Below are 26,877 nucleotides of genomic sequence, written 5' to 3'. Positions count from 1 at the left end.
TTGCAGTAATTCAGACCATCTCTGTTTGCTTGATGTTTATTTATTATTGCCCCAATAATATCATCCTGTTTGTCTCCCAGACATTCATATACTTTTCCTTATGCGTTTTTATGGACTGGCCTCTCTCACCATCTCTAACAGCAGCTTTTGACCTGTGATCCTGGGTTCAAGTAAATACATTACCTTTTAAATTAGGTCTGGATGAGTTCCATTAGGCTATTTTCTCACAAAAAATTCTCTTTGCCTAAAGACTTGACTTTAGGGAATTCCATTTGCATGTGAAATGATGTTGTTCTTTATTCATTTGTAGCTAAACAGATCGAGCTCTGGGAAAAACGAGGAAAAGAGAGGGAATAAGGGAAACGGGAAAGGTGAATCTGTTTCCGAAGGTGGAAAGACAGCAGTGGTGTTTTCCTTGAAGAATGAAGTTGGTGGATTGGTGAAGGCTCTCCGACTCTTCCAGGTAAAGCTTACAAACCATTACGCTGGCTGGACTGAGGAAGGCTACTCGGGTCAGGTTGTTTGTTGGTATAAATCTAACGGACCGTGGCGGAAGGAACAGAGAGCAGTTACACTCCGCAGAATTGAATAAAAGTAACTTAAAATTTCATGGCCCATTCAACAGAGTGTTTTGAGCTTCTGAAGGGTTTTCTGGAATGAAGTCTAACAGTGATGCTGATTTTCACACCGTTCGCTGTCGATTTCCGACGTGTGACTCGCAACAGGGTAAATGGGAGTTGAAGATGTCTGTGCAGGTCACGATGAAAGGAGGCACTTTCAGAGAGCAGTTCAAAATCTAAGTGACATTCAGTCAGGTGGTGGCAATATTTGGTTGGGGAGTTAAATGCGCCTGTAAGTGCTTGCAGGGTCAGGGCTTTGTGTGCCTGGCTATAACATAAATTGGGAAGTATTGGTTCCCATATAGATCCCCACGCAATCGGTCATTTTCAGGCAGGCTGCTGATACCACGCGCAGTCTGCTTTGCCTTATTAATAAATTGTAGAGAGCTTGTAGGCATGCCTGAGGATAGCCAAAGCAAAGCAGCACAATAAGAGCCTTAGGTTGTTCAGTCCCTGCAGTGAAGTGAAGAGAAAGTTAGGAGGTGGCTTGGAGCCTGCCTCTGAGGCCAAACCATCAATGGGGTGTAAGTGTGGGAGCACTGAGCAATATCAGTCCTGACTCACAGGGGCTGGCTCTGGGAGCAGATTCCCAAGACTGATATGGACACCTGGATTCCCCAGATAAGGAAAAGGGGGTGAGTTAGACCCTCAGGAGAGAGGCTGCCAGGAACCAGGGGTTTGACAGAAGGAGGGGAAGCCAAAGAGACCTGATAGGAGTTGCAGAAGGAGGCATGTTTTCAGTGCAGCTTCTCTTCAAAGGTTGTGTCTAACTGCAGCTCTGGCTTAAATCATAGAATCACAGAATGGTTTGGGTTGGAAGGGACCTTAAAGACCATCCAGTTCCAACCCCCCTGCCATGGGCAGGGACACCTTCCACTAGACCAGGTTGCTCAAAGCCTCATCCAGCCTGGCCTTGAACACTTCCAGGGATGGGGCATCCACAGCTTCTCTGGGCAACCTGTTCCAGTGCCTCACCACCCTTTCCATGAAGAACTTCTTCCTGATATCATCTAGTCCAACCTCCTGTTTTGAAGCATGGCTGTCACAACACTAGATCAGGTCAGCTGTAACCCATTGTGGTTCTCTGTTGTTGCATGACACCCCTGGTGGACCAATAGTTGTGGTGGGAGAAACACCCCATAGGAGAGTTTTCATGCTAGAAGTGTTTACACACTCATGTTTGTTGCATCATTTAGTTTTGATGGGAACATTGTAATAGGGAATAAATTGAATTAGATTTTAATTTTATTACTATTAACATTTCGGGTTGTTGATAATTACTGCAAGAAAGATAGATGAGGACTGATACACAGTTATCTTCGCAAAAATACTTTCTTCCTCATGTGTTCGTAAGAGATAATGAAGTACATGTTTAGTAGCAACTATTTAAAGAAGCACATTCAAATCTAGTTAAATTAACATTATTAATATGCACATTGCCTAATAAAATTGCATTATAATATCATGTTTATAGCAAAGGTAAATATATATATTTTCTCTTAAAAAATTATGATGTTAGTGTTCTCTGCAAGAGATTGTCTCAGTAGATAAAAGTTAATCATTAGTTGACTTCATTAAATAGAATAGTTTTATTTTTACTTTCAGTATATAGATTTCTTTTTGTCTTCAGTATTTATTAAGTGTCACTAGCTGTGTAAATACAAAGTGAGTATTTTCAATGAAAACACCTTTTAATAATTGGGAAAAACTTTTCTGAGGAATACGCCATCAATATTGCCCTTCTAGCTGGTATGTCTGTATTTCATCTGTTATTTCATCTTTCCACAGGAGAAACATGTGAGTATGGTTCATATTGAATCACGAAAATCGAAGAGAAGGAACTCAGAGGTGGAAATTTTTGTGGACTGTGACTGCAGTAAGAAAGAATTTAATGAACTTATCCAGCTGCTCAAGTTTCAAACCAATATCGTATCTCTCAATCCACCAGAAAACATCTGGACTGATGAAGAAGGCAAGGCTGCTTTTGTACCACTTGGTTTAGACACTGACAAATGTTTTGCACAGGTATCTCTCTAGTCTTATGCTTTGGTACATTCAACTCATATTCTGTCTTCTACAGATCTCGACTGTGTCCCTTGGTTCCCCAGGAAGATATCTGAACTAGACAAATGCTCACAGAGAGTTTTGATGTATGGATCTGAGCTGGATGCAGATCACCCTGTAAGTGTAGCAGAAAATTGTCTTGTAGATAATTTGTTCAGGTTATTTGCCAGTCAAATAAAAAGCCTGTTGACTGCTGATTCTGAGTACATTTTGAGCATATAGTTTTCAGAAGGTTGGGATTTAGTTCTCTTCAGTAGTTTCAGTGAATTCATTTTCCTTTTCTGTAGTAGGACACCCAAAAAAGGAATCCTCCAGAAAACTTGCTCACCCTTGAACAACTATGTCCCCTTTTGTACTGCTTTCATTTATTTATTTTATTAATTAACTAGCTGATAGAAAGGCTTCAAATTCTGAAGAGTGACCTTCGGTTCTGTCACAAGTAGCTGTTAGGTAGGAGCTGAATATCAACGTAGCGTCAGACAAGAAGGAATTATGTAGGAAAACTTCTTTGGGCACTAAGGAGGTAATTACAAGATAAAACAGAGCAACATGTTCCAATTTCTGCATCAGTGCAGCAGATGGGAAGGTGTCTCACGTTGTTTCCTGACTTTGGTGACAGGAGACAAGCCTGTGTTTCACACAAGCTGTATCTGCAGTATTGCCAAATGCTCAATGCAAAAAGCAAAAGAAGAGATTTGTTATTGTTTTATTTCTTTTGGCCGATGTCCGTAATTTCTTAACCTCTGAGTCTTTAGATGGCAGACGATTGCAAGCATTTGTGTTACAACATTTTCACTTGTTGTAAATCCAAGTTTGTCCCTTTGGACCACTTGGCTGAGAGATACTGGTGGTAGGTGGTTGTATTCATTCCTACTGCAAGGTAAAATAGGCTGGATTAAACTGGTATTGTAGGAAACAGCTGAAAGGGTGTAGGTAATGAACTAGGATATCTGACCATAAGACTATCTTCTAATAGAATCAGATGAAACTCTAGCTATAGGTGAAAGTTTCCTTTTCGTTTTCATCACACACCTTTTTTGATGTTGTCCAAGTTGGTGAAAAAGAGCCCCAAAGAGTTTGGAAGTGACTGCAAAAAGATCAGTTAGGTGTAGGGGTCTTGCTACAGCGCCTGTGCAGACTCCTCCCAGGTGACTACCTTGGCTGAGGAGAGGCAGGCACTCCTGGTGGCCCTGGGTTTGGGGCTCTGTGTCCGTGCAGAAACAGCACCCAGACCTCTGCCTTCTGTCCTGTCAGCTCCGCAGCTCCTACAGCTGCCATGCCGTGGTGGGGCCTCAGGCACAGACCCTCATGCCTGTGTAAGCAAGCAAAGAGACATCATCACGATGTCCCCTGGCAGCCCCACTTTCCTGCCTCTGGTGTCACCTGTCCATGGATCAGCCATGATAAGCATCATCACCTCCCTTGGTTTTCAGCCATTTCCATGGCACGTGCGCCATTCCCACCCTGTGGGCTCACAGCTGGGGGGAGCGTTCCTGGATCCTGGTTTCTGCCATGTACTTCTTGATGAAAAACGAGGATTTACCTCGCGTTTTCTCATAATGGAGAAGTCTGTTGATTACCTCCAACCATTAACAGTAATTTGGTTCAGAGGCTGTAGTGGCAGCTCGTTCTAGCCTTGAGTCGATGACTGTGACAAGCCATTTGATACTGTTTTATGTTCTGAGCTGGTGCCTTCATTAAATACTTGAGTGCTCTGCTGAAAATCTGCCTTCAGTTTTACAGACAATGAAAAGAGACATTTGCATTATATGAATATATATTTTACACTTGGGGGAATTCTTATAAACATAATTTACACACCATTTGTTAGCCTATGCAGCATGCTAGGTATTAGAGATGGGGGAAAAATCTGTAAAATCTGTGGCTGGGCTTTGAAGGCCACTTCTGGTGCTGCCCTGTTCCTTAGGGGTGTCATGTAGGTGCCAGGAGACCAAAAAGAATTACCCTATTACAGAAACAGCATAGCACCACTTCAGCAGCATAGCCTTAACCCGCTCCGTATTGGGTAATGGTTTCAGTCTCAGTTTCACATTTGACAGACTTTTAAATCCCCTGTGCCGTCTTCCATCGTTTTTCAGCTCTTGGCTGGTCTGCAGCTGAGTAACTCAGTGCTTACGTCAAAAGGTATTAAGCCGACAAGGAGGTGCCCCCAGGTTACAGCAACTTTTTGCCAGTCAAAAAGCTTTTCTGTGTAGGAGTGGAGACTTGAAGGTTTTCTGCAGTCGTTTGACATCCTGTCTTACTCCGCCCCAGGAGTGCAGAGTTTTGCTTTGCGCCATTTGGTTATGGGGCAGTAAAATGCCTTCTGAGTTTTCTGGAAGCTCATACAAATATTTCAAATCAAACAATGTTATCTTTTCATTCCCTTCAGTGATTTGCATTTGTGTATGTGGGCTATAAGGAAAAAATGCATTTTATTTTTCAGTTCTGACTAGGGGAAACTTAAAAGCGCTTGCTGGGCTACTAACTGGGAAACTTGGATAACCCTTTATCCTTTTGCATTTTCAGGAGGTTGGCAGTTCTGCCTTGAAAATAGATAAATCTTTTTGTAGTCCAAAACCTGAAGTGTCTACATCTTTTATACGTAAAGAGGAGATCTTGTTTTAGTTTTGAATAGCTCAAAGGGCTGTAACTGGCTGGTGCATATGTGTCATATACCTCTTCTGTGCTTAATATGGAAAAGGTATGAGCCTACTGTAGCCTGTAGAGGAAGGTAGAGCCCTTCCTCTCTAACTCAAATTGGAGCAATGTGCATATTTGCTGCTGGAGGCTGCTGATTCAGTCCCTAATGTGTTGGTTAAGTTGGTAACTGCTGAAGTAGCATCTTCAAAATGAGTTACATAAGAACTCTAGGCGGTTGATTCTTCTAGTGAAGAAAGATGTATTAAAGATAGGGAAATTATTCTCCTTTGTGCCTGTGTGTAGATCTCCATTCATATTAAGGAAGACCTGAGTGAGATGAAATGACAAGGAAAAAGTTTCCTTTTTTCAACATTTTGGATGAATGACTGTACCTATGCATAAGCCTGTCTTTAAAAAACTCCTGTGGGACTTTGGTAGGGAAAAAAGTGGAGAAATCCTTATTTCTCTTGCAGTCCAGTAGATAGTGTTAATCAAAATACAGTATAATTAGGTACTAAATAAACACTTACATGATTTATTTTATAATTCTTACAGCTAATTTTCTGTCCTTATTGTAAATTACTCTCTTCTTCATTGCTTAAGGGATTTAAAGACAATGTCTATCGACAGAGAAGGAAGTACTTTGTGGATGTTGCCATGAGCTATAAATAGTAAGTACTGGCATAATTCTTCCCTGTCCTGCTGACTAGTTAGAATTCATGCTCTGTTTAATTCTGTAAAAATAAGTTTAACAGTAGGCAAAGTCATCCTTTAAACTTTGACTAGTTTTAGTGTAGGTTATAAATGGCAAACCTGATGCTTGAAATCCTGTTACATTTTTGGTACAGATACAGTCAAATAAAGCATTTGAAAGGTAAACACTCTCTCTTAAGCATTTTATTCATAGCTGCTTAAACTTTTGCATGTCTTAATGACAAACTGATGCACTGCTGAATTGCACTTACCTAGCGTCCCTCCATAGCTGGACGATCTTGCTAATAAACAAAATTATTATTTTCCCTTCATGTGCTTAAGATACTGGATGCTGCAAAATAACTTTTGTCAGTTTTGCCAACACAGTTCTAAACTTCTCAAAATTCAGTCATTGGATTTCTCTGTAGTTAGTGGAGCTGGTGCCTGTGCACAAGTATGCTGTATGTGTTTTCCATTTTGATTTTTTTTTCCCCCCCCCTCCACTTCAAGTCAGTATTTTCAATTTGCTACTGCCCCTGGCAGTTACAAAACTTTCTGTGCTACCTCTAAACACCTATTGTGTTGCAATTTTCTTGTCACAGAAGCATTCAGCTTAGCTCTAGTCATTCTCTAGGTTTTATTTGCAACAGGCTTAAGCCCTCATTCTCAAGGCAAAGAACATACTAATTTCATGTTCTTTCCCATTTTACCACACTTCTTTAGGTTTCTCATTTTTCTCCTTTGAGATTTCTACCTATGTCGTTGGAAGAATGTAAAACACAACAATGTTTTCTCCCTTTGTAGAATGCATGTCCTGTTAGGAAGCAATTCACAAATGGATTTTTGAAGGTTTTTCAGCTAATTTCTTTTGTTTTTAACATAAGACTAATATATGGGCCGCAGAAGGCTCTGAGGAGAGGAGGATTAACTCCGCTTTGTGATGATATAATGCTTATTATATTTCTCCTTTACTTTTATGCCACTCCTGTCATTAAGTGCTTACCAATCTACGAAATGTGTAAGTGCTAGTGTTGGCTTTCACTTTTTTTTGCCCATGGTGGCATTTGTTTAGCTGGGTGCTTATGACATTCACCCAGCACACCGAGCTGCTGCCTGCCTGCGGGCAAGGTGCTGGCTGGTGGAGAGGCTTCCTAGGCTGACCAGGTAAGTGCTAAGTTTAACCAGTTTTCAAGTGTAAATCGAGACAGTTTTGTGGTATGGTGGTTTTTTTGTTGTTGTTGTTTTTGTTTATAACTGATTGATTATCTTTTTTTCAGTCTAATGCTTGCTGTAGAGTTAGTTCTTCTCGCCTAGCTTTTATTGCAGTGTGAAATGTCAAGCAGGTACCTGTGGATGAGAGCAGACTCTGTGTGCTGCTAGAGCTCTTTCAGTAATCTCGGGTAGTTCTCCATTTACCCACGATGGTAGCAGTAGTACTATGCATTTCACAGCTGCTAAGTTGCTGGAAATATCTTCCTCCCTTCCCTCTCTCAGCTGCCTAAGTGCTGGAAAGATCATGCTACTGCCTCGCTAAGCAGTGGTTGGTCTTCTGCTACAAAGGTGTTTTTTTTTTTTTTTTCCCTGAAACCAGTGAGAAATGTCTTTTCCCAAAAATCATGTGGAGTGACCCTGCATATTCTCAGAAAAACAGATAAAGGAAAGGAAAAGTCTTTTCCTTCTTTAGATTTTGAAGGCTTAAGAATGATTTCTGCAGGCACATTACAAAAATCAAACAACCCAAAGCAGAGGCTATTTAGGGGCCAGGTCTTGTACTTCAGCAAAACTGCTCAGAAGAACTCCTTCATCCCACTGATCTCTTCATACCTTTAAAAGATTTTGTTCTTTATTATTATTAGCAGAGGAAAAACAAGATGCTTCACATAATTTTAGCTAGGGACCACGAAATGTCTGGGACACCAGTGATTAGGGTATTTACCTAAGATGTGGCAAAGTCTTGTTCGTACTCCACGGGTCTCCTGCAGTGGTTATCTTAACCCCAGGGATGTGTTGTATCTGCTGGGCTGTACAGTCAGGCTGTCTCCAGGTATGCCTGTAGGGTCAGCCCAGGGAGATGTTTACCCTCAGCGTCCTGCAGCTCAGCCTAAGCCATGCTGAGGAAAGACACATCAGCCCAGGGAGGACTCCGTACTGCTAGAGCTAAGCTGTTTCTGCTACTGTGATGGGGAGCTCAGAATTAATTAAGGTGTCTCAGCGCCATGTTGCAGTCTCATCACACCCTCTTCTGTAGTCTAATAAGTATTTATTTATTTATACAAGAAGAACAGCTCAGTTGTAAGGACTGCTTCCCTCAGGGGTATATTCAAAGTATTGTCTTGAACCTTGCAGTATCTTCCAGGTAAATAATCTTCCTAATAATTTACGGAGGCTTGATGCATTTCTACTTGTCATTCTCCAGTGTAAAAGACCACAAAGAGGTCAGCTGGGAGGAGCAGGTGTTTGCTGGTACTGAGTGTTAAAGGGAAAGACATGTTAATAGAGCCAAACAGTGAAAATCAGCTGTATGAAATAAATGGATCAAAAAAATATTCCTCCCTCCTTCACTTAGCTTCTACCTGAATGATAGTGAAAATGTGTTAATCTTACTAATTGCTTCTTTGAGACTGATCAGGGATTGCAATAGTGTTGAGAAAATTAAATCTGGAGGAAATATGAGGTTTAAGAGGGAATTCTTAATATCAGTTGATAGCTCATGGCCATAGTAAAATGCAAAGACCCATTTTAATAAGGGGAAATAAAGATTCGGGTAAAGTTTGCTTGTAGGGTCATCTTTCTCAGCCACAAGAAAACCAGCTATGCAGGATGGACATTTCTGTGATTTATGGAAACGTTTGAGCGTAAGGTGGGTCTTCCTTGTTGAAGTAAGAGGATGGGAAAAATGAGGTTTGCAGAGCTGAGCAAGAACAGTGTAGGTCCTCCCTCAAGTCTGGCTGCCTTGATGCTCTTGATAAAGAAAGCAATATCATGATCAGCTGGAAATAAGGTCAGCTCTCCTAGGCATAAATCCTGCTAAGGAATTAATGTTTAGTGAACCTTACTTCAGTAATAATGAATTAACTGAACCAATAACTAAGTTATAAACCTTTTAGTGAGCAGTGAACAAGCTTCAGATCCTTGATTGTGTTTATACCTCTGTAGTGACAGGCTAAATAGAAACTTGAGTTTTCCCACTGGTGCACGTGTTTCTTTGTCTTTGCTGGGCCAGTGCTGACCCGTCCTGGCAGCATCTGTAGTAGAGGTCCTGCCTCAGGAAGAGGGAGGAGGCTACTGCACAGTATTCTGGCAACCCTAGGCAGATGGAGTAGCAACCTGCTTGTATCTGCCATGTACGGTACAATTTAGCAGAGCTGTGTTATGCTTTCTGTGGGCTGGCAGGCAGCTTAAGGCTGATAACCTGTGAAGGTGAAGACAGATATTGGACATGAAGGACCAACTCGTGCTGCAGAATGGGCACAGTCCCAATGCAGCTTCTGTGGATGAGAAATGCTTCCCTACATGTGTTGCAGTTCTTGTCGTGTCCGCAAAAGAGCGGCTGAAGGGCAGCTAGCAACTAGTGTTGGATGTTCAGTGAGTCCTTAACAAGCATCAGTACCTCATACAAAGTCGCCTTTGACTGACACCTGACTGCTACGTATCAAAATACTTTGATATAGGAAAGGCAAGGGGATTAAATAGTAAGTTTAGAGTAAAGATGAGGGGGCAACCATAATGTGGATGCTCTTCTCTTTTGCATGTCGGGACTGCATAGCAGCAATCATGTGACTCGAGGGCTCATTCCTTCATTGTTACCTTGTATGATGGATTATGAACGCAGCAACAGTCAAGATGGAGAGCCAACCTCCAGAAAAAGCCCAGTGCTGTAATTCTCCTGCTGCAGCGAGTTTCCCTGTGCCTGATACACCTGTTTGGCTGCTGTGTGTGGCACTGGGGAAGCTGCAGCACTGGGTTGGGAGTGCCACTGCTGCCAGCCCTGTGGTGGGCAGATAGGGAGATTGGGACTGATGTGGTGGGAGGGGATCCTGTGAATCCCTTTGCCAATCTGTGCTTTGTTACAGTGCAGGAAAAGAGGATACCTGAGGCCAAGGCAGGTTGCACAGATTACATGCTATAGGTTGTGAACATTAAGTCCAGAAAAAGATTATACAGTTTCTAGGGGGAATTCATAATGTGAGATGATGGCCCGTGACTATGGCATGGGAAATTCCTTACAGCTAAATACAAGGCAGTGCAAATTGGAAGGAGCCCTTCATACTCTTCACACTGTCAGCCAGTTTTGAATTAGCTGTAAGCACTGAAGGCAAATCTTGGATGACAGAAACACATTAGCAGGTACCTGGAAGGCTCTGGCTTTGCAATTTCTGTGCGTTTCCGTAAGAGGGAGGAGACAGAGGAATGGTGCAGAAGGAAACAGAGATGTATTTAGAAGCTTAGTTTCACCTATGTTACACTCCTGGCTTTTAGGTGAGCTTCCTCATGATATAGTCCTGCAAGAATTTGGGGTTTCAAACTTATCTGCACATGTAAGCAACAGTCTAAACAATAAATACATATATTTTAATTGGATCCACACATTTCTACACATCCGTGTAATTGCCTAATCTTCACTTTGCAAAATGCTAGGTAATGATGCTGTGTGAATATTATGTATTTTAAAGAATGCGTAGAGCATGCAGTCCGCTGATGGTCTTACTGAATCTACAGGCTAGACTGAATCAGGATCTTCAGCTAACCACTTGCAAAGGCATCGGTGGCAATAAATGGAGAAATATTACTCTGGTATAGGAACATGGCATATAAAAAATCCATCTTTCTGCTAGGATATGTTCAAAGATTAAGGAATTTCATGCTTAATAAGAAATAGAGTTCTTAAGAAATAAATGTAATATGCACAACATAACATCAAGAAGAAATTATAAGAAAAAAGTATCAAGTTGTAATTTAAAACCAGTTTTTAATAGTTTTAATAAGCTCTGCCTACCTTTATTTATTTAAATAATACTTTTCACAGAAATTGTGCCATCCAGAGGCTGTCTTGAATCTGGCTGTATTCAAATGTATTTTGTATTATTTCATTTTTTACAGTGGTCAACCCATTCCCAGAGTGGAGTACACAGCTGAAGAAATTAAGACGTGGGGGGTGGTATTTAGGGAACTCAGTAAACTCTATCCCACGCATGCTTGTCGTGAATATTTAAAAAACTTTCCTCTGCTGACCAAGTACTGTGGATACAGAGAGGATAATGTGCCTCAGCTGGAAGATGTTTCTATTTTTCTCAAGGGTAAGTTTCATATTTGCTTTGTCAATAGATGAAAATACTCTTTTCTGTGAGTATGAAATACAAAGCACATTGAATGAAAGGACTCCCAGCTTTGTCCGTGGCCTTTGGTTTAGTCTGATGCATCATTCTGTTTTTGACATTCTCCATGGCAGAGACTTTGTTGAGACAAGGCAGTTGTATATATGTACCTGCAGGTAAGAAGCTGATAGGAATTAAACAGCTGAACACAGACCACATGATGTTATCTTGCTGAGGGACAAAAGTCCTTCAGCATGATGAACAGAAAGAGCAGAGTTAGCTGTGCTCTTCGCATTGCCACAGAGTACTGATAACCACAGTGCGCATCCCCCAAATATCCAGGCAGGTGGAAGAGGGAATAAAATGCCAAGATAACTGAATTTAAAGAGGAGAGGAGGTTTGGCACATTGTTGTACAGCCTGTATCCCTTCAGATACATATACCAGTTCCTTAATCCTCTTGCACAGGAGCTTCTGGATCTCAGGAACTAAAATATTATAAAGGCAGCTGTTTGGGGGGGAAAAAAAAAGTGGTGTTAAGTGTTATGGGAAATGATAGCAAAGTGTTTTGTTGCATATGTTCATGGAAAATTTTTAACTAAGAGAAATACAAAATTTGTAATGAAAGGCTTACTTTCCCTGGTCCCTGCTTTATCTGTAACTGTTGTTTGTGAACACCTGTGTTTAGTAATATTTAGTAATAACTGGCTCATCACGCTTTGAATTTGGTTGTGTCCTTCTGGGTCTCTCATCTGTTGTGTTATGGTCTCTAAGGAATGATGCCAAAGTGTACAGGTACTTTCTCCCTAGCTAGAAACTCGGAACCTCACACTTCTTTCAAAAATATGTTTCGAGACTAAATGCAACAATAGCAGTGTGTGTTGAAGAAAAACTTGGAACATTCTCCTGTAAACACTTAGAAAGGGTAAAGAATGAATCTGGGAGAGAATGTCCTTTTCAAAGTCACTGAGGCTGAAATAATTCCCCACTGGGACTAACCTGACAAAGGAACACTTTGTTCAATAAATGTGGACCTCAGCTGTGAAAGTTGGTATTTTACTGTCATAAATAGGATTTTATTTGTAAAAAATAAGGTCAGATTTCATGGAATTACAGAATCTTTTATGTTGGAAAAGACCATTACGATCAAGTCCAATGTGGTACTGCTAATACCACCACTAAACCATGCTCTTCGGCACCTGTCCACATGTTTCTGAAATACCTCCAGAGATGGTGACTCAACCACATCCCTGGCCAGCCTGTTCCAACACCTGACAACAATTTCAGTAAGGAAATTTTTCCTAATATCCAGTCTAAACCTCACCTGGCACAATTTGAGGCTGTTTCTTCTCATCCTATTGCTTGTTGCTTGGGAGAACAGACCAATCTCCACCTCTCTGCAACCTCCTTTGAGGTAGTTGCAGAGAGCAATAAGGTCTCCCCTGATCCTCCTCTTCTCCAGGCTAATCAACCCCAGTTCCCTCAGCTGTTCCTCAAAGGGCTTGTGCTCCAGACCTTTCCCCAGCTCCATTGCCCTACTTGGGATATGATCCAGCACCTCAGATTTGATTTAATCCTATTCTGTTCTGTTAGTTTTTAATGTATTTTATAGAAGTAATCTTCTATTTTGGAAGCTTCTCTCCTGTGTGGTACCAGACATGAAAATAAGATACTTAGTGATTTGAGAACATCACTTATGGTACCTTGCCATCTTTTCTGGACAAGGCTATTAAAACAAACTTAGAAATGCTTCAAGCTGTTTTCATTAAACATTGCATTGCTAGCAATGCAAAGTAATTCTTGTATGTAATAGGTGAAAAAAAAGGGGTAACGTCTTTAAATTGAAAGCAGGCAGATTTAGATTAAATATCAGGAAGAAGTTCTTCACAGAGAAGGTGGTGAGGCACTGGAACAGGTTGCCCAGAGAAGCTGTGGATGCCCCATCCCTGGAAGTGTTCCAGGCCAGGCTGGATGAGGCTTTGAGCAACCTGGTCTAGTGGAAGGTGTCCCTGCCCATGGCAGGGGGGGTGGGACTAGATGATCTTTAAGGCCCCTTCCACCCCAAACCATTCAGTGATTCTATGAAAATAATGTGTGGTGGTCTTCAACCAGGGTATTCTCTGTGTCTTGCTTCTGGTAGAATAATTAGCTAAAGATCATTAACTGTCATCAGAAATGGATATAGAGATATATAATATGTTCTCTTGTTATCTCCTTCACTTTCAGAAAGGTCTGGCTTCACAGTGAGACCAGTTGCTGGATACCTATCTCCCCGAGATTTTTTAGCGGGCTTAGCATACAGAGTTTTTCACTGCACTCAGTACATACGACATGGCTCGGATCCTCTTTACACACCAGAACCGTAAGTTGCTACACTTGCTTCAGTGCTGAAAAAATATGATCACTGGATTCTTAAGGGGCTCAATTGATTTTGCCAAGGTTGAAAAGAGGAACCTTTCCACAAAGGTAAAAATCTAGTTATGCCATTAATGACAAACCCCTTCACACTGGTGAGCCAGAACATAATTTAAAGCCTTCTTATGGACTTTTCACTTTTCTTAAGTAACTAAGCTATTTTTGTGGTGGGTTGAAAATTTTTGTCTGAATTGTTTTCCAGAGAAAAATGGAGTTTTTAACTAAACGTTTTGAAAAAGTATCTAAAATTTTGTTTTCTGATAGACAACTAAGGAAAGAAGTTGGAAAAAAACCCCCACTGAATCCCTTGACAAAATACTGCTTTCAGAATTATAATTTGGTCTTCTTGTGTCCTCATTTATCTTTTTTGGGCCAGACTCCACAGCTGAACTTCATTTCTCTCCTATAATACAACACGAGCAAGTCATGAGGCACTGTTCTCTCACCCAGAGAGGATATTAGATATGAAGCCTGTTATAGGGAACATGATAGAAATAAGAGACACTTTAATTATGACTTTCATGGGACAACACTGCAGCGTTTCCAAAACAGAATATTGCAAGTTTGGATGAAATATTTTGGCATTTGGTCTCTTGATGAAAAGTGGGGGAAAAAAAGATCGAAGTGATTGTAGTTCTTGTCTTGTATTATATATGGTGTGCTCTCTGCAGTAGTAACAGAACAATATATGTCAGATAATATGGAGGTAGTTTCGCCAAAGGCATCCACTGATCTTACAACCACAGGAATGACATTTCGCAGTGCATCAGTCATCAGACAGCATGAAATTGTTGTTCATTCAGATTGTACTGTTTTGGTGTATTTTGTTTCTTGCTAAAATTTATACTAAGGGTTCACATACAGATATATACTCAGCTCCAGTCCTGTAAACATTTGGACCCATGCCTAACTTCGATTTAATGAATAGACTGCTGAAACCATGGAATAATATTTTTGGATATAAAAGAATTAATGGAACCACATATTAAGCTGTCTCTAAAAATGATCGAACATTATTCTGGTAGGAGTCACCAGGTGGTGCTGTTATACCCACATCTACTTACTCTTCAGCATGTGGACTGGGCAAAAAGCATTTTAGCAAGTAACGAGGCTAGTTTTGTGTGTGTGTTTTTATTGGCAAAGATATGGTAATCCTTGAAGGAATTCACTCCCTTGTGTAACTTCTGTAGCTAGAACTTTAATCTCTTAAATTTGTAGGCAAATTGCTAAAATGGAATACCCTGAAAGAAGGACTTGAATATATGAATCTGGACCTCTTCTGATCTATCTGGGAGTATCTGTAGATAATTAAAAAAAAAGAAAATAGAAAATACCAGGTTTTGCACCAACGATTTCCTCTCCTGTGAGGAGCCAGGCTCTCAGATTGCAGCACCTGCCAATGCTCAGCAAAAGAATAATGACATTTATTAACTTAATACAAATTAGGAGAACATTTTCATCTGTTGATAGAGGATTTAGGTACATAACTCCAACAGGAACTAAGGAAGGAACATCTTCCAGGAAACAATTAAGTGAGTCTGTGTTTTTGATGATATTGTCTGGTTTGTTGAGTTGTATATTTGAGATCCTTGTATTTTTCAGGATGCTGCTTCCATTCAGAATTATGCAGTATATCATAGCTGAACCTTAGTCGTAATGGCAACTACTTTTAGGAACCTTTCTTGTCATTGTGTCTGGAAAGTCACTATGCAGTAATACAAGTTAAATTAGAATGAAGATTTTTATCCCTTATTTGAGCTGAACTTAAAAATCCAGGTTAACAGAGTCACATCCTGGCTATTTTGTAATCAGGAGCAAAACGAAACTGACTGGAGTAGGGACAGCTCTTCATCCACTGTATTAGCTGCAATGCCCCGAGGTCTGCTGGATGATGTATGGGGCCATAATGAGGTCTGCTGCAGGTCCCTGCCTTGCTGAATGTTGCATTTCAATGATATAAACCTGGTAAAAAGACTCCCTTTGACTCCAATGGGCTTTCCATCAGATTTAACACCCAGGCAATAGAGCCAGATACAAATTAGAGAGTTCATTTAGTTTGATCTGAATCACTACTATATGCATTTTAAAACATTTCTTCCTGAGTTTCATTATGTTTCTACTACATTCACAGAGCTATATAGATTTCCTCTGCTCTGCTAACTAATTTATTTCAAGAAAAATCTTTTGCTGTGAAAAGTGCATTACAAAAATCTTATTTTCTCTGAGCAATGTTTGTGAATAAATTAAAGGAACTTAATTATTTTCTGAATAAAGCAAAACAAAAGAATCAAGCCTTGGTAGTTAAGCGAAGAATTATATTGTTTAGACTATCTATAAAGAACCAGACTGGCAGTGAAATCTAAGAGACTCCAATGACAATCCCAAATGCTGGTTCATGGTTCTGCTTGGAAGATTTTTTTTTTTTTTCATATATTTTTGTTTCAAGTTCTCCTCTATAACTGCATGTTCAAAATATTATTTTGCATAGTTTTAATGACAGGTTAGTGTGGCTAGGCTTTGTCCTCATTTTGTCTGGAAGGATGGAATTGACACAAAGAAGTGTCAAAACTAGCCTGCAAAACTAGAAATAACACATTTTCACTTATTTGTTTCTGGGAGTTGTTACCTCAGCACAGGAAAATAGAAATGTAGGAACTCACTCAGCTACTAATAGCAGTGATGCTGCTGCAGAAGCCTGTCTGGAGAAAAGCATGCTTACTAAAGCCAGGAACTTGGAGCCAGTCCCACTCTATCTTCTCTGCTCTCGTTATCTGAAATACTATGAACTTACCTTAAATATATATGGACTGATGCAGCATAGGTGAAGTGCTCAGCAATTGGTGTTGATTTCTCTAGTGAGGATGGAAAATGGAATTAGGGCTCTGGACTCCCGGGCTTTGTGGCCTATTTCTGTGTTGGAAGGTGATGTTTGGAGGAGTCAGGTTCCTCCAGTGAATTGTTTGGTACTGGGAATTCTCTGAGTGTTATCTGTCAGACTGCAAACTCCGTTTCCCTGCTGTCCTTTGTATCATTAGCACGGATGCTAACGATTCTGTCATTCAGGGGATGACAGAAGAAATTGTTATGACTGGAACCGAATAAATAAAGAAGGATCATTAACCTTTGATTATTATCCACTCATGCGATTCATACCATCTCCTGAACAAAGAGATGGATACCATCCAGACCCAGCCAATTTTTAAAGTCTGAGCTCCAATGAGGAATGACGCAATGGGTTTTGTGGTGGGGAACTTTGATCATCTTGCAAGACTTAGAGCATCACCAAGGGGATGGTGATCATGAAAGAAAAGCCTTCTTACTGCCCACTTCTGAAGAAACAGGGAGTTTTCCAGACTCTGAAAGGATAGGCAGTGATGCAGAAACAAGGGAGGAAAGATCTGACTTTCAGGAGGAAGGACAAGCTTTACCAGACAGTGGAAAGCAAATGCAAGCAATTTTCCATATGTAAGTATGATGTCTGATACTCTTCCTAGCCAGCTGTACATATCAAACATGTTTCATGGCCATTGACTAAAAGTATTGGTGTACAGTAAACTTGAGCACTCAGCCTTTATTGCTACAACTGAATTTCTACTCAATGTCCATGGACCATGTTCATTTTGTCATGTCAGGCACAAGGGTATCTGTTTACCTCCCCTGCATCTTTTGGGAAATATGTATATCTAGGAAGGAAGAGAAATGAGATTGGGTAATTCCTCTGTACTGTTGAGTGAATTACTGTATATGAGGTGGGCTCAGACTTGTCATGCACAACTTCAGAGCAGTGCTTTTCTCACCAGAAAGTGTCAATATAACATGAGTAAATGTTGGTAAGCGTCTGGCAGCGAGGCCATCTGGGCTGAGAAGAGAGACTTGTATGTAACCCTCCGGTACTGGAACTATATTTGATAAGCTTTTGGTGAGGCAAACTAGGAATGCCAAAAATGCTAATCTTCATTTGCATGCATTCAGAAACTACTACTATCTACCTAGACACAGTTGGCACAGGTTTCTTGGTGAAGAGTACTGAGTAAGGAGACTTTAAATTATATAGAGGGTTGTTTTTCTGTTCATGATTTATCTGAGATGTCAGGCTCTGTGTCTTTTCAAACAAAAATAGTTTATAAAAGACAAATTGGATGATTTTGGATAGAAGGCAGAAAACTTGATGTTTTCTCCCTGCCTTTAAAACATTTGTTTACAGCTTAGGGAAGGGAAAAAAAAAAAAAGAGAAATGTCTTTGAAGAGACAAAAGCAAAGAAAATGTCAGATCCGATTTTTAAAGTGAACTTTACTACGAAGTCCATTATTTTCTGTGAACAAATGCACCAAAACTTTCAGAATTGTTTGAGAGCTTTTGTAGATGACACATGTGCACTTTCGTTAGGTCGGATAGCGGTTTTTTGTACACTTATATCTGCAATTTGTCGTGACTAATAATGCACTTACAGGTGTGGACAGTAGTTCTTTCTAAAATGATTCGGGTTCTCTGCTTTTTCTGAAATCTGCGTGGTGAAAAGTGGACCATGTAACAAAAGTACTCAGTAATTGCAGTAAAAGGCAGGACTAAAGGAGAAATTAAGCACACAGAAACGTCTGTAAATATTGCCCTGAAGTTCTAGTGCCAAGTGGCAAAATGTTTGGTTGTGGAGCTGTACCCAGGTGTGGGAAGGGAAGTGGAGAACAGCAAGTGGGAATGTGTTGGATTTTGAACTTGATTCGTGTGGAGAGAAATTATGAAATCTGTGCTTGTGAGACACCTGGCTTTCCTTTGGGCAGTTCAGTCTTCATGGTACTAACCTGGAAGGCAGCAGTGATCCGGCCCTCCCAGTCAATCTGGAAGTGATGGGGAAGTCATGGAACTTGTGGGTTTAAGTGTGTTTGAACCATACACAGGGAAGAACAACTATTCATAAAAAACATGGTTCATGGTAAGACTTCTAAAGTAGAGGTCAGACCCATGTAAAATGACTTAAATTAATTATGAAATGATTATGGAATTAATTTATGTAATGACTCTCTTTCATTTCCATTCCCTTAGGGATACGTGCCATGAACTCTTGGGACACGTGCCTCTACTTGCTGATCCCAAGTTTGCACAGTTTTCACAAGAGATAGGACTTGCTTCACTGGGAGCATCTGATGAAGATGTTCAGAAATTAGCCACTGTGAGTCAAAATCTTTTTGTGGCATACTCTCTAATCTGTCCTTGTCTTTGGGTGATGAAGTAACCTGCGTGTTCTTATTAGAGCTGACTGCATTTTCAGGTTGCAGGTGACTGTGATGTGAAAATCACAGGGCTTTAGGTATTTTTCCATTGTTTTTAATAAGAGCAAAGCTGAACATGCTAGTCTTCAGGTAGCCAGTTTTACTTTTTATATGGAATAACCACCAATTTTCAGGGCAAGCTGAGATGGATTTTTTTCTTCTTTAAGGTGTTGAAAACAAGTAAGCAAGGTAATTTTGAAAACAAACCCCAACCCTACACTGTTAGCTCCTCCTCAGGTGGCCACTTTGTCTCTTAGCACTGCTATTTCTGTACTCACTGCTCTGTTCTGCAGCTCTGTTCACTGTATTGTAGTGTGTGACGGATTTTGAGATGATGTTGCATCCTTGCTGCTGGCTGCTGTTGGAGAACATGTAGCTACTAAGCCAAGGCCGTGCAGCAGTAGATCGAGACCTAGGTCAAGTGCTTCAGCCAGTGGCTGTGAGATGGGTTTATGTTGCATCAAATGAGGCGCATGCCAGTAGACAGTGTGAAGTGGAAGGCACTGCACGTTAAAGATGTTAGATGCTGCTGACCTCCAAACTGGAGCCTTCTTGGCCCTTGTGTAAGGTATCCTCAGGTTGCACTGCAGGGCCCTGCCAAGTTGCCAGGACCCTCAGCTCCTGCTCATCCGTCAGCCCTTCTGTATTGCCATTTCCAAATAACTTGTATGCAGCCCTTTGCATCATGACATAGGTTGGTGACCCCTGATCTATACTGCTTGCTCTGTTCACTTGTTTTAACTTATTGTATGCTTCCTTTTATGTATCCTGTTAAAATGAGTGCTGCAAATAGTTTAATGAAGTATATTGTATTAAAAAACCAACTCCATATTTATATGATTTATCTAATGAAAAATTCTGTGACAACCAGTAAAAGAATCAGTTACTTTAAGTCTTATCCAGCACGCTACTGCTTTTCTGCATAAGAAGTGCAGTGGGGATTTGAAGGGTTGGGAATAATTTGTACACAGTGAAGGAAGATTCAAACCAGGTTCAGTCAAACTGTAATAATTTTGATGCACTGTCTTAGCAGTGGTTCAGAGTCCCATCTGCTGAAAAAGGAGTTTGTACCTGTTTGTTTCCTTTTTCTCCTGTAGCCCTCCAGAAGTGGACACTAAATTTATTTAATGAGATGGGCTTCACTCCTTAGTTAGACAGGCTTGATGTCTTGGTCACGGCCAGTTCCTCTCACATGCTTCAGGGTGTGTTCCTTGGTTTTCTAATGGATGTTTACTGAGAAAAAAACTTGTTTTTATGGAAGAATCATGAAAGTTGTGTGTCTGCACATTTGTGAGGAAGGGACTTAGTAGGAAGCAGACCTACCTTGCCATGACCTGCCACCTCAAGAGAAACTAGCTAACAGCCTGTTCATGTAGGATCTTGAAGAAAACAGTATGTCCCAGGTCTTTCACACCAAAATAACCTTGGATGGCATGCGCTTGTTGCAGAGAACAACGTTGGGACTGATAAATTTGGGGAGAGAGATTAATATAGTGACCTGGGAATATTACATAAATGCTTTTACTCTGCCCCCTCACACAAATTCCCAGTTATGACTGACTCTGTCATATGAACAATGACCTGCTCCTGAATCACAAGCCAAAAATAAAAGAAGACAGCTGAATCACTTTGCCTTACCACGCTGAGAAGCTGGTATCAGAGTCAAAGTTGATTTCTCCTTCCATGCTGGAAATAGCTCTTTCAGGTGGAAGAGACATTTAGAGAGAGACTTAAGGTAGCGCAGGTGGTGTTATTTTTTTGCAGAAGCACAATAAGGGGCTGTACTCCCCTGGGGCAGGTGCTCGACAAATAGAGAGACCTTACTTACCCTAAAATTTGCAGGGTAAGCAGTTGACTGGAGAGCAAGTAGAAAGAACGTCTCAGCAGTGGGGGTGAGGAGGCCAGGAAATTCATTGAGCTGAGCACCAAATATCACCTGAGGTGCTATTAACTGACTTTTGCAACATTCAGTCCCATTTCCACCCTGGATAACAACCAGAGATGCAGTGAGCTGAGAAATGCCAGCCAAGAGTCTTAACACAGAAAAGCAGTGCAGGTTCCAGCAAGGCAACTTCAGAGTAAATAGAGAAACAAATGAGTGGAGAGAGAACATGCATATTAATGAGCTTGAAGCAATATGCCTAAAGCAAGCTTGCCATTAGCATGACCTGCTTCCAAAGATAGTGACATTAACAGCTGAGCCATTACAGGGAGGACAATGGCTTTAGGAAGAGAGGAAAACACCTCTTAGGGATTCAGACCAGAAAGGGAAGAATTATTACAGGTGATTTTGTCATCTTTCTCTCCATTCTGCTTTCAAAAGCCACCACGTTATCAGCCTTGATAGATCTGCTCTTTGTGCCCCAGCAGTCCTGAGCTGCAAAGGAAACGTGCTGATGTTTTTGTCCCTGCAGACCTGACACGGTGGATGTAGAACAAACTGGAACCTGCTCCCGGGGCAGGCGAGAGGTGTTTGCTAAATTGCAATTAGTCACATCTGTGCAGCCCCGCTGGGGGCAGGGATTAAATGGGAGAGCATTGCAGAGGCCCTGGTGCTGGCCAGCTGGAAAGAGAAGGATGGCTGCAGGGGGAGAGTTGTAAAAGGAAGGAGGGGAGCTCCCCTCAGTCTCTTTTGAGTCTGGCAGTCAGATTGGGGTAAGGAGAAAGGAATGGCTTCTGCTCCTTTTTAAACATAAGTATTCTTATCATTAGAAGAAGAATATTGAAAGATCCAAGCAACTGTCTTTGCAGTGTTTTTTTGGGAGGTGTGGTTTTGAGTAAGAAAGAGGGAAGACACAAAAAAAAAGTGACTGAGATGTACAGTATGGGAAGAAAACAAAACGTGAGCACAATCCACTTTTTTGCTTGTAGTGTGGTATAATACGGTTATTAGTTGAGGAAATACAATAGTGGCCATTCATGTCTGGATGTTAATTATTATCATCATCACTGACTTCTTGTGCCACTCTGTGTGAATTTCTAAAAACGCTTTTGAGTTGATTTTTCAAGCATGCCTGGTCTTTCTACTTTCACATGGTACAAAAATAAACGAAGAGTGTCTTTTCTGCTTACCTGTGAAACCATAAGCTGTGGAGAGGACCTGACATGAGATGCTTCAACTAATTTATATATCACTTATGTGCTGTTAAATGTTGATGTAAGGTTCTGTCAGGAAAATTGTACAAAAATATACCTTGGTTTACATTTCAGTATTACCTTGTAATTTGTGGACTTGGGAGCCAGAGGGCAGCTGTCTATGTAAAGCTGTGAGTTGATAAGCAGGATCCTGTCTTTCTTGCTAATGGCAGAAATGTCCCCCAGCTCTCAGCGAGTTGTTTCAGCGCAGCTCGGGTTGCCTGACGCAGCGTGTATAGGATGTGTTTGTGCATATAAAATTCAGGGGTGCATGTTAACTGGTGGTGGTTCAGAAAAGGGAGGTTAGCAGAGTAACTGTGGTTTGTATGAAGTTTATCATCAAATCTTTCCACTCAAGAATTTGGCAATTAGGGACTAATTAGTCAAACTACATCTTTTTTTTTTTTTCCGGTGGTTTCTTGCTGGAACTTACATTTAAACCTTTGCTGTTTCAGAACTGTAAATTTGTTAACTTCTAATCTTTCTTGATACTTGTTCTGGTATTTTAGCAGTGGGGGACAGTAGAAATCAAGAAATTTTTCTTGGCTTTGCTAGCCTTTAAGCAGAAAACCACAATAGTGAGTTGCTTGCAAATTTGAAGGAATTGTGTGTAATGAGGTCTTGTAAATGCTTGTTATGAATCTAAATATTTTACCTCACCTGGATGATGAGGCCAATGGTTTATTTCTAGAATTGACCTTAATTTATCTGTACATGTATCACAAACAAAATATTTTAGATATATATGCTGGAGTAAAAACAGTACTCAGAACCACCTCTCTGGGAGAAGTCAGTGGTAATTCATGTGAGCTTACTTGCATGTCTTCTCTCAGGATCTATGTTACCTGGTCTTGTTGGCTTTGTTCTAGTTATTCTCTCACACTGAACTGGCACATAATTCAGGACCATTGCACGTTACGTTTGCTGAGGACATAACCAGAATGGAAGAAACAGGAGGCACTGCAGATAAAGACCAAGTTGCATTAGGTAACCTTGGGTAGATGCAGTATTCGTGATCTCACTAGACAGAGAGGACTTCTGCAGTCTCTCATCTTCACAAACAACAGGTTGCATTTCCCAGAGAGGCTACTGATGGTGTTAGCTGTAAGTACAGTTTGTGAGCTGGATTACTGTCTCCTTCCATGAAGGAACAAATGGAGCTGAAGAAAAAAAAAAAAAAGAAAAAGAAAATATTTGAGGTTTTGAACATCTCCACTGCGCATCTGAAAAATCAAGACTGTTTGAATGGTTCTCATTTATAGTTGCAAAATGCTAGACAGTGAACTAAACACTGTGGTAGGTCTGTGATCAGCTCCTCTGCTGAAGTTGTTCTGCCATATAAAAATAATTCTGTGTTGGCCAACTGAAACTTGGTATTACAGCCCAAGAGCTACGACATTCACTGAGCATGTTGAAGTGTAACATTCAAATCTCTGTTCGGTCTTTTTCCTGTATCCCAGTTGCATGCCATGACTGTGTGACGAATGTCAAGAGTGAGCATGGCGAGTACCCGAAGTCTAGTGTTGACACAGTGGAGGTTCTTGTGGAGCCTCTTCCAGCTAGATCTGAGTTAAAGAATAAAGAAAATGTAGTGTGAGGAGCTGGGAGTGAGTAAGATTTAAAAACTACTTGAGTAAATTTTGACAGACTTATGGGAGACATATGAAATGACTGATTTGGGATGTGTGTCACTTATGGAAGATGAACCAATTCTCAGGGTAAAATCTAGGACTATAAAACTGAATCAGGTATGATGGATCGTTATTGCCAGACACTGTCCTGCTGCACAGCATGAGGCTGGAAATACTGTGGTCTGTATTGTTCATCAGTAGGTGGCCTGGGCTATGTTTCTCTTCCTGACTTTGACCAGGCAAAACCACCCATATGTGGATGTATTTGAAAATTGCCTAAGTGCAAAACCTGAAACTGATACAAGAAGCAGAAGAGAAGGGCGATGAAACTTTGCTGCTTACTTAATCATTACAAAGTCATACTGGTCTGTTTGAATCAGGAGAGAACTTACTGATGGATTACTTATCTTGATTGGTGAGGTGTTGCTGGGCACACTGACTGCTGCTCTAAAAGCATGCCCTAATTTGTGGGTTTGCTCTGCGTAATGTTCTAAAGGAATTAACAACAGGTAATGGTCTCTTTTTTAAGGGTTTCTTTCTACAATACTTTCTGATAAAGCAGCTGAAGCACTGATGTCAAGTTCTTCCTACAGTATGTGTAGTCAAGTAGGTAAGCAGAAAAGATAGTACCTATATCACAGAACAGGACTAAAGGGGGGAAAAAAACCTTGTCGATTCCAGGGATCAATATTTAATATTTTAGAATACTGCAGTGTTCCCCTGCAGTGCGTTTTCACAGTCATCATGTCAGAGATTTGTGGCACAAGAACTAAATCTCAGCAGTGATACCTAACTAGCTTTGTAGCTCAAAACCAAGTGGCTCTGTACTACATAAAAATAAGCTAGCATTCCAGAGAAGTTACTGCAGGGAGAATTTTGCTGAAATGGGAGCAAATACTTGATGTCTTCTGCAGGAATTGTGACAGCTTGTTGAGGCCTTTGTTCAGGGTTTGGTGAGAGTCTGTTTCTAGGTTTGGATCTGTAAGAATTGCTGTGCTGGTCAGGCCACATGGCTGGTGCTTTGTACCCAAGGGCAGTCATAAATAGCTGCTTAGGAGGGATGTAAGAACAGGATGAACATATCTGATTATTTTCAAATGTTTTCCAAGTTTCTGACCACTAAGAAACTTGGGTAACTCCTGAGCCAAATGTGGCTTCTATATATATAATTATCCTGAGTGATTTCTGTCCAGAGACAGCTGTTTGTATTTGAAGACGTCAATTTTTAGTACCTGCAGTAACTGGCAGAGTACTCCATGGCTCAGCTATTCACTGTCCAGTGAACGGTCTCCTTCTGTTGTTTTTAACCTGATTCCTACTAGCTTTTTTGTATTTGAAGAGAGAATGATCACATTGTCCCTGTACACTTTATCTACGCCATGGTGACTTTACAGAGTTGTTCCATTTTTTTTTTTCTCTCTTAGTTGTCTTCTTCTCTGGGCTGAAAAACAATTGTTTGCTCAGTTATTTGTCATGTGGAAGATGCTCTGTAACCTTGAGCACGTTATTCCTTTCCTCAAGCCTTTCCACTTTCCAGCTGAACTGGAAAAGGAAGAAAGGATATTTCAATCACCAGGCTGTGGAGTTGAGTAAATGAGCAGTTTGAACCCTAATCTGACTTTTGGTTAAGAGCAGCCCTGTGGAGTTAAGCTAGTTTTGGATGTGCGTGCTATGGAAGTGGGAGTCCTTTGTATGGAGGGAAGAGTGGACCTGATATTCTAGAGCTGACGTGGTTTGTTGCTTAAGGATGGGAGAAATGAGCTGCATGCAAGAGAGAAGTAGGATTCAGTGGATCCGTCTGTCAACCACCATCATTATTTGAGGATATGAGTCTCTGCATTTTCTGATCAGCAGAAAGTACAAAGAGGTGATTCTGCTGCTGTAAATTCTGTGAGGGGACAGGGGAAGTAATTTAGATGGTGAAGAAATCGTGTGTCAGCCACTGCGGTGAAGGTGGGGAGGTGGACCACTGATGTTTACACTGTAGTGTGGTTTTTTTTTTTAAACTATTATTTGTAGAGAATGGTATAAAATACTGGTGTTTGGAAACCATTTTTAAATACAGACCTCCTGCTTTAACTAGTTTCTGGCCTAAGTAGGTCACCACAGGACATTTTACATCTGGAAATGAAACATGTTGTGCTTTGTACAATGTCACTCAAAAGAGGGTTTACCTGTTGCTGTAAGGATGCCCAGCTGGTCAGGTCAGTAACCAGCTTCTTGAGAGGATCTCATGTTGCCCCAACAGAAAAAAGTTTGCACGGACAAATAACTAGAAATAGAGTTGTTCTGTAACATGCTTGTATGTTTGGGCCCAACCCTGTAATGAGGAAGCTAGATGCAAGAGACAACTTATTTGATTTAATAGGGAGCAGGGAAGGACTTAGAAATTTCAGTGTAGAAATAATATACCTTCTTTTAGACATGATGCATTTTATTAAGATCATGCCTTAAGTAGTTGAAATCACTAAAAAAAAAAGGCCTCTAATAAAATAATAAATTACAGGCAGGCACTGGAATTGTTTTTATTTCTTGTAGCATTATCTTTCCTAAAGTGGTTAGATCATAATCTGTGAGGTTACTGAACTGCAAATGCAGACTTACATGCACACGAGTAATAGATTTTGACATATAGGTTAACAAGAGAATGGTGCAAATTTCACACAGCACTGGCTTGCTAATTACGTTTGTTTATTTTCAGAGGCAACTTCATTTTCATTAAGAAATTGCAGATTCTGCAATAGTAATCTTTGCTGATAGTTCAATAGCTCTCACACTGAATATGTGCTTTGCTACAACAGTAATGAAAGTGAGCCTTAAAAAAGAGCTTAGGAAGAATTTGTGGAATTTAGGAGTGCACTCAAGTGGTAAGCTTTTGCCATTTTGGTGTTGGACCCAGTGGAGATAGCTTGAGGAATAGATTGAAGGAGTCTATGAATTCTGGTAGGTTTTTTTGCATATTTGTTTTCTCTTTTGGCCTAGAGTAGGAAATGTTTTAGGAAAAAGCTATAAAGTGGCTTATATAGGACATATGTAACTGGGACAAAAGATGGGGCCTGTTTAAGCTTTTAGTGAACAACAATTGCACAAGTGT

At 40.6% G+C, this 26,877-nt stretch overlaps 1 protein-coding gene across 1 annotated transcript in view; it reads left to right on the top strand.

Moving 5' to 3' along the window:
• Positions 1–310: 310 nt before the first annotated feature.
• The window catches only part of LOC104505787 (tryptophan 5-hydroxylase 2), a gene marked incomplete at its 5' end in the record, with an annotated part of 39,164 nt that continues 12,597 nt past the window's right edge, over positions 311–26,877 (top strand). Inside the window, 7 exons of the mRNA XM_010146494.1 lie at positions 311–463; positions 2,409–2,592; positions 2,701–2,801; positions 5,931–5,998; positions 11,121–11,317; positions 13,561–13,696; positions 18,791–18,917. Coding sequence (XP_010144796.1) covers positions 311–463; positions 2,409–2,592; positions 2,701–2,801; positions 5,931–5,998; positions 11,121–11,317; positions 13,561–13,696; positions 18,791–18,917 — 966 coding nt within the window. The remainder of the gene's footprint in view (positions 464–2,408; positions 2,593–2,700; positions 2,802–5,930; positions 5,999–11,120; positions 11,318–13,560; positions 13,697–18,790; positions 18,918–26,877) is intronic.

This window comes from Eurypyga helias, unplaced genomic scaffold, assembly GCF_000690775.1.
Source record: "Eurypyga helias isolate BGI_N326 unplaced genomic scaffold, ASM69077v1 scaffold27532, whole genome shotgun sequence".
In the NCBI taxonomy this organism is placed as follows: domain Eukaryota; kingdom Metazoa; phylum Chordata; class Aves; order Eurypygiformes; family Eurypygidae; genus Eurypyga; species Eurypyga helias.
This window is presented reverse-complemented; position numbering and strand designations above follow the sequence as displayed.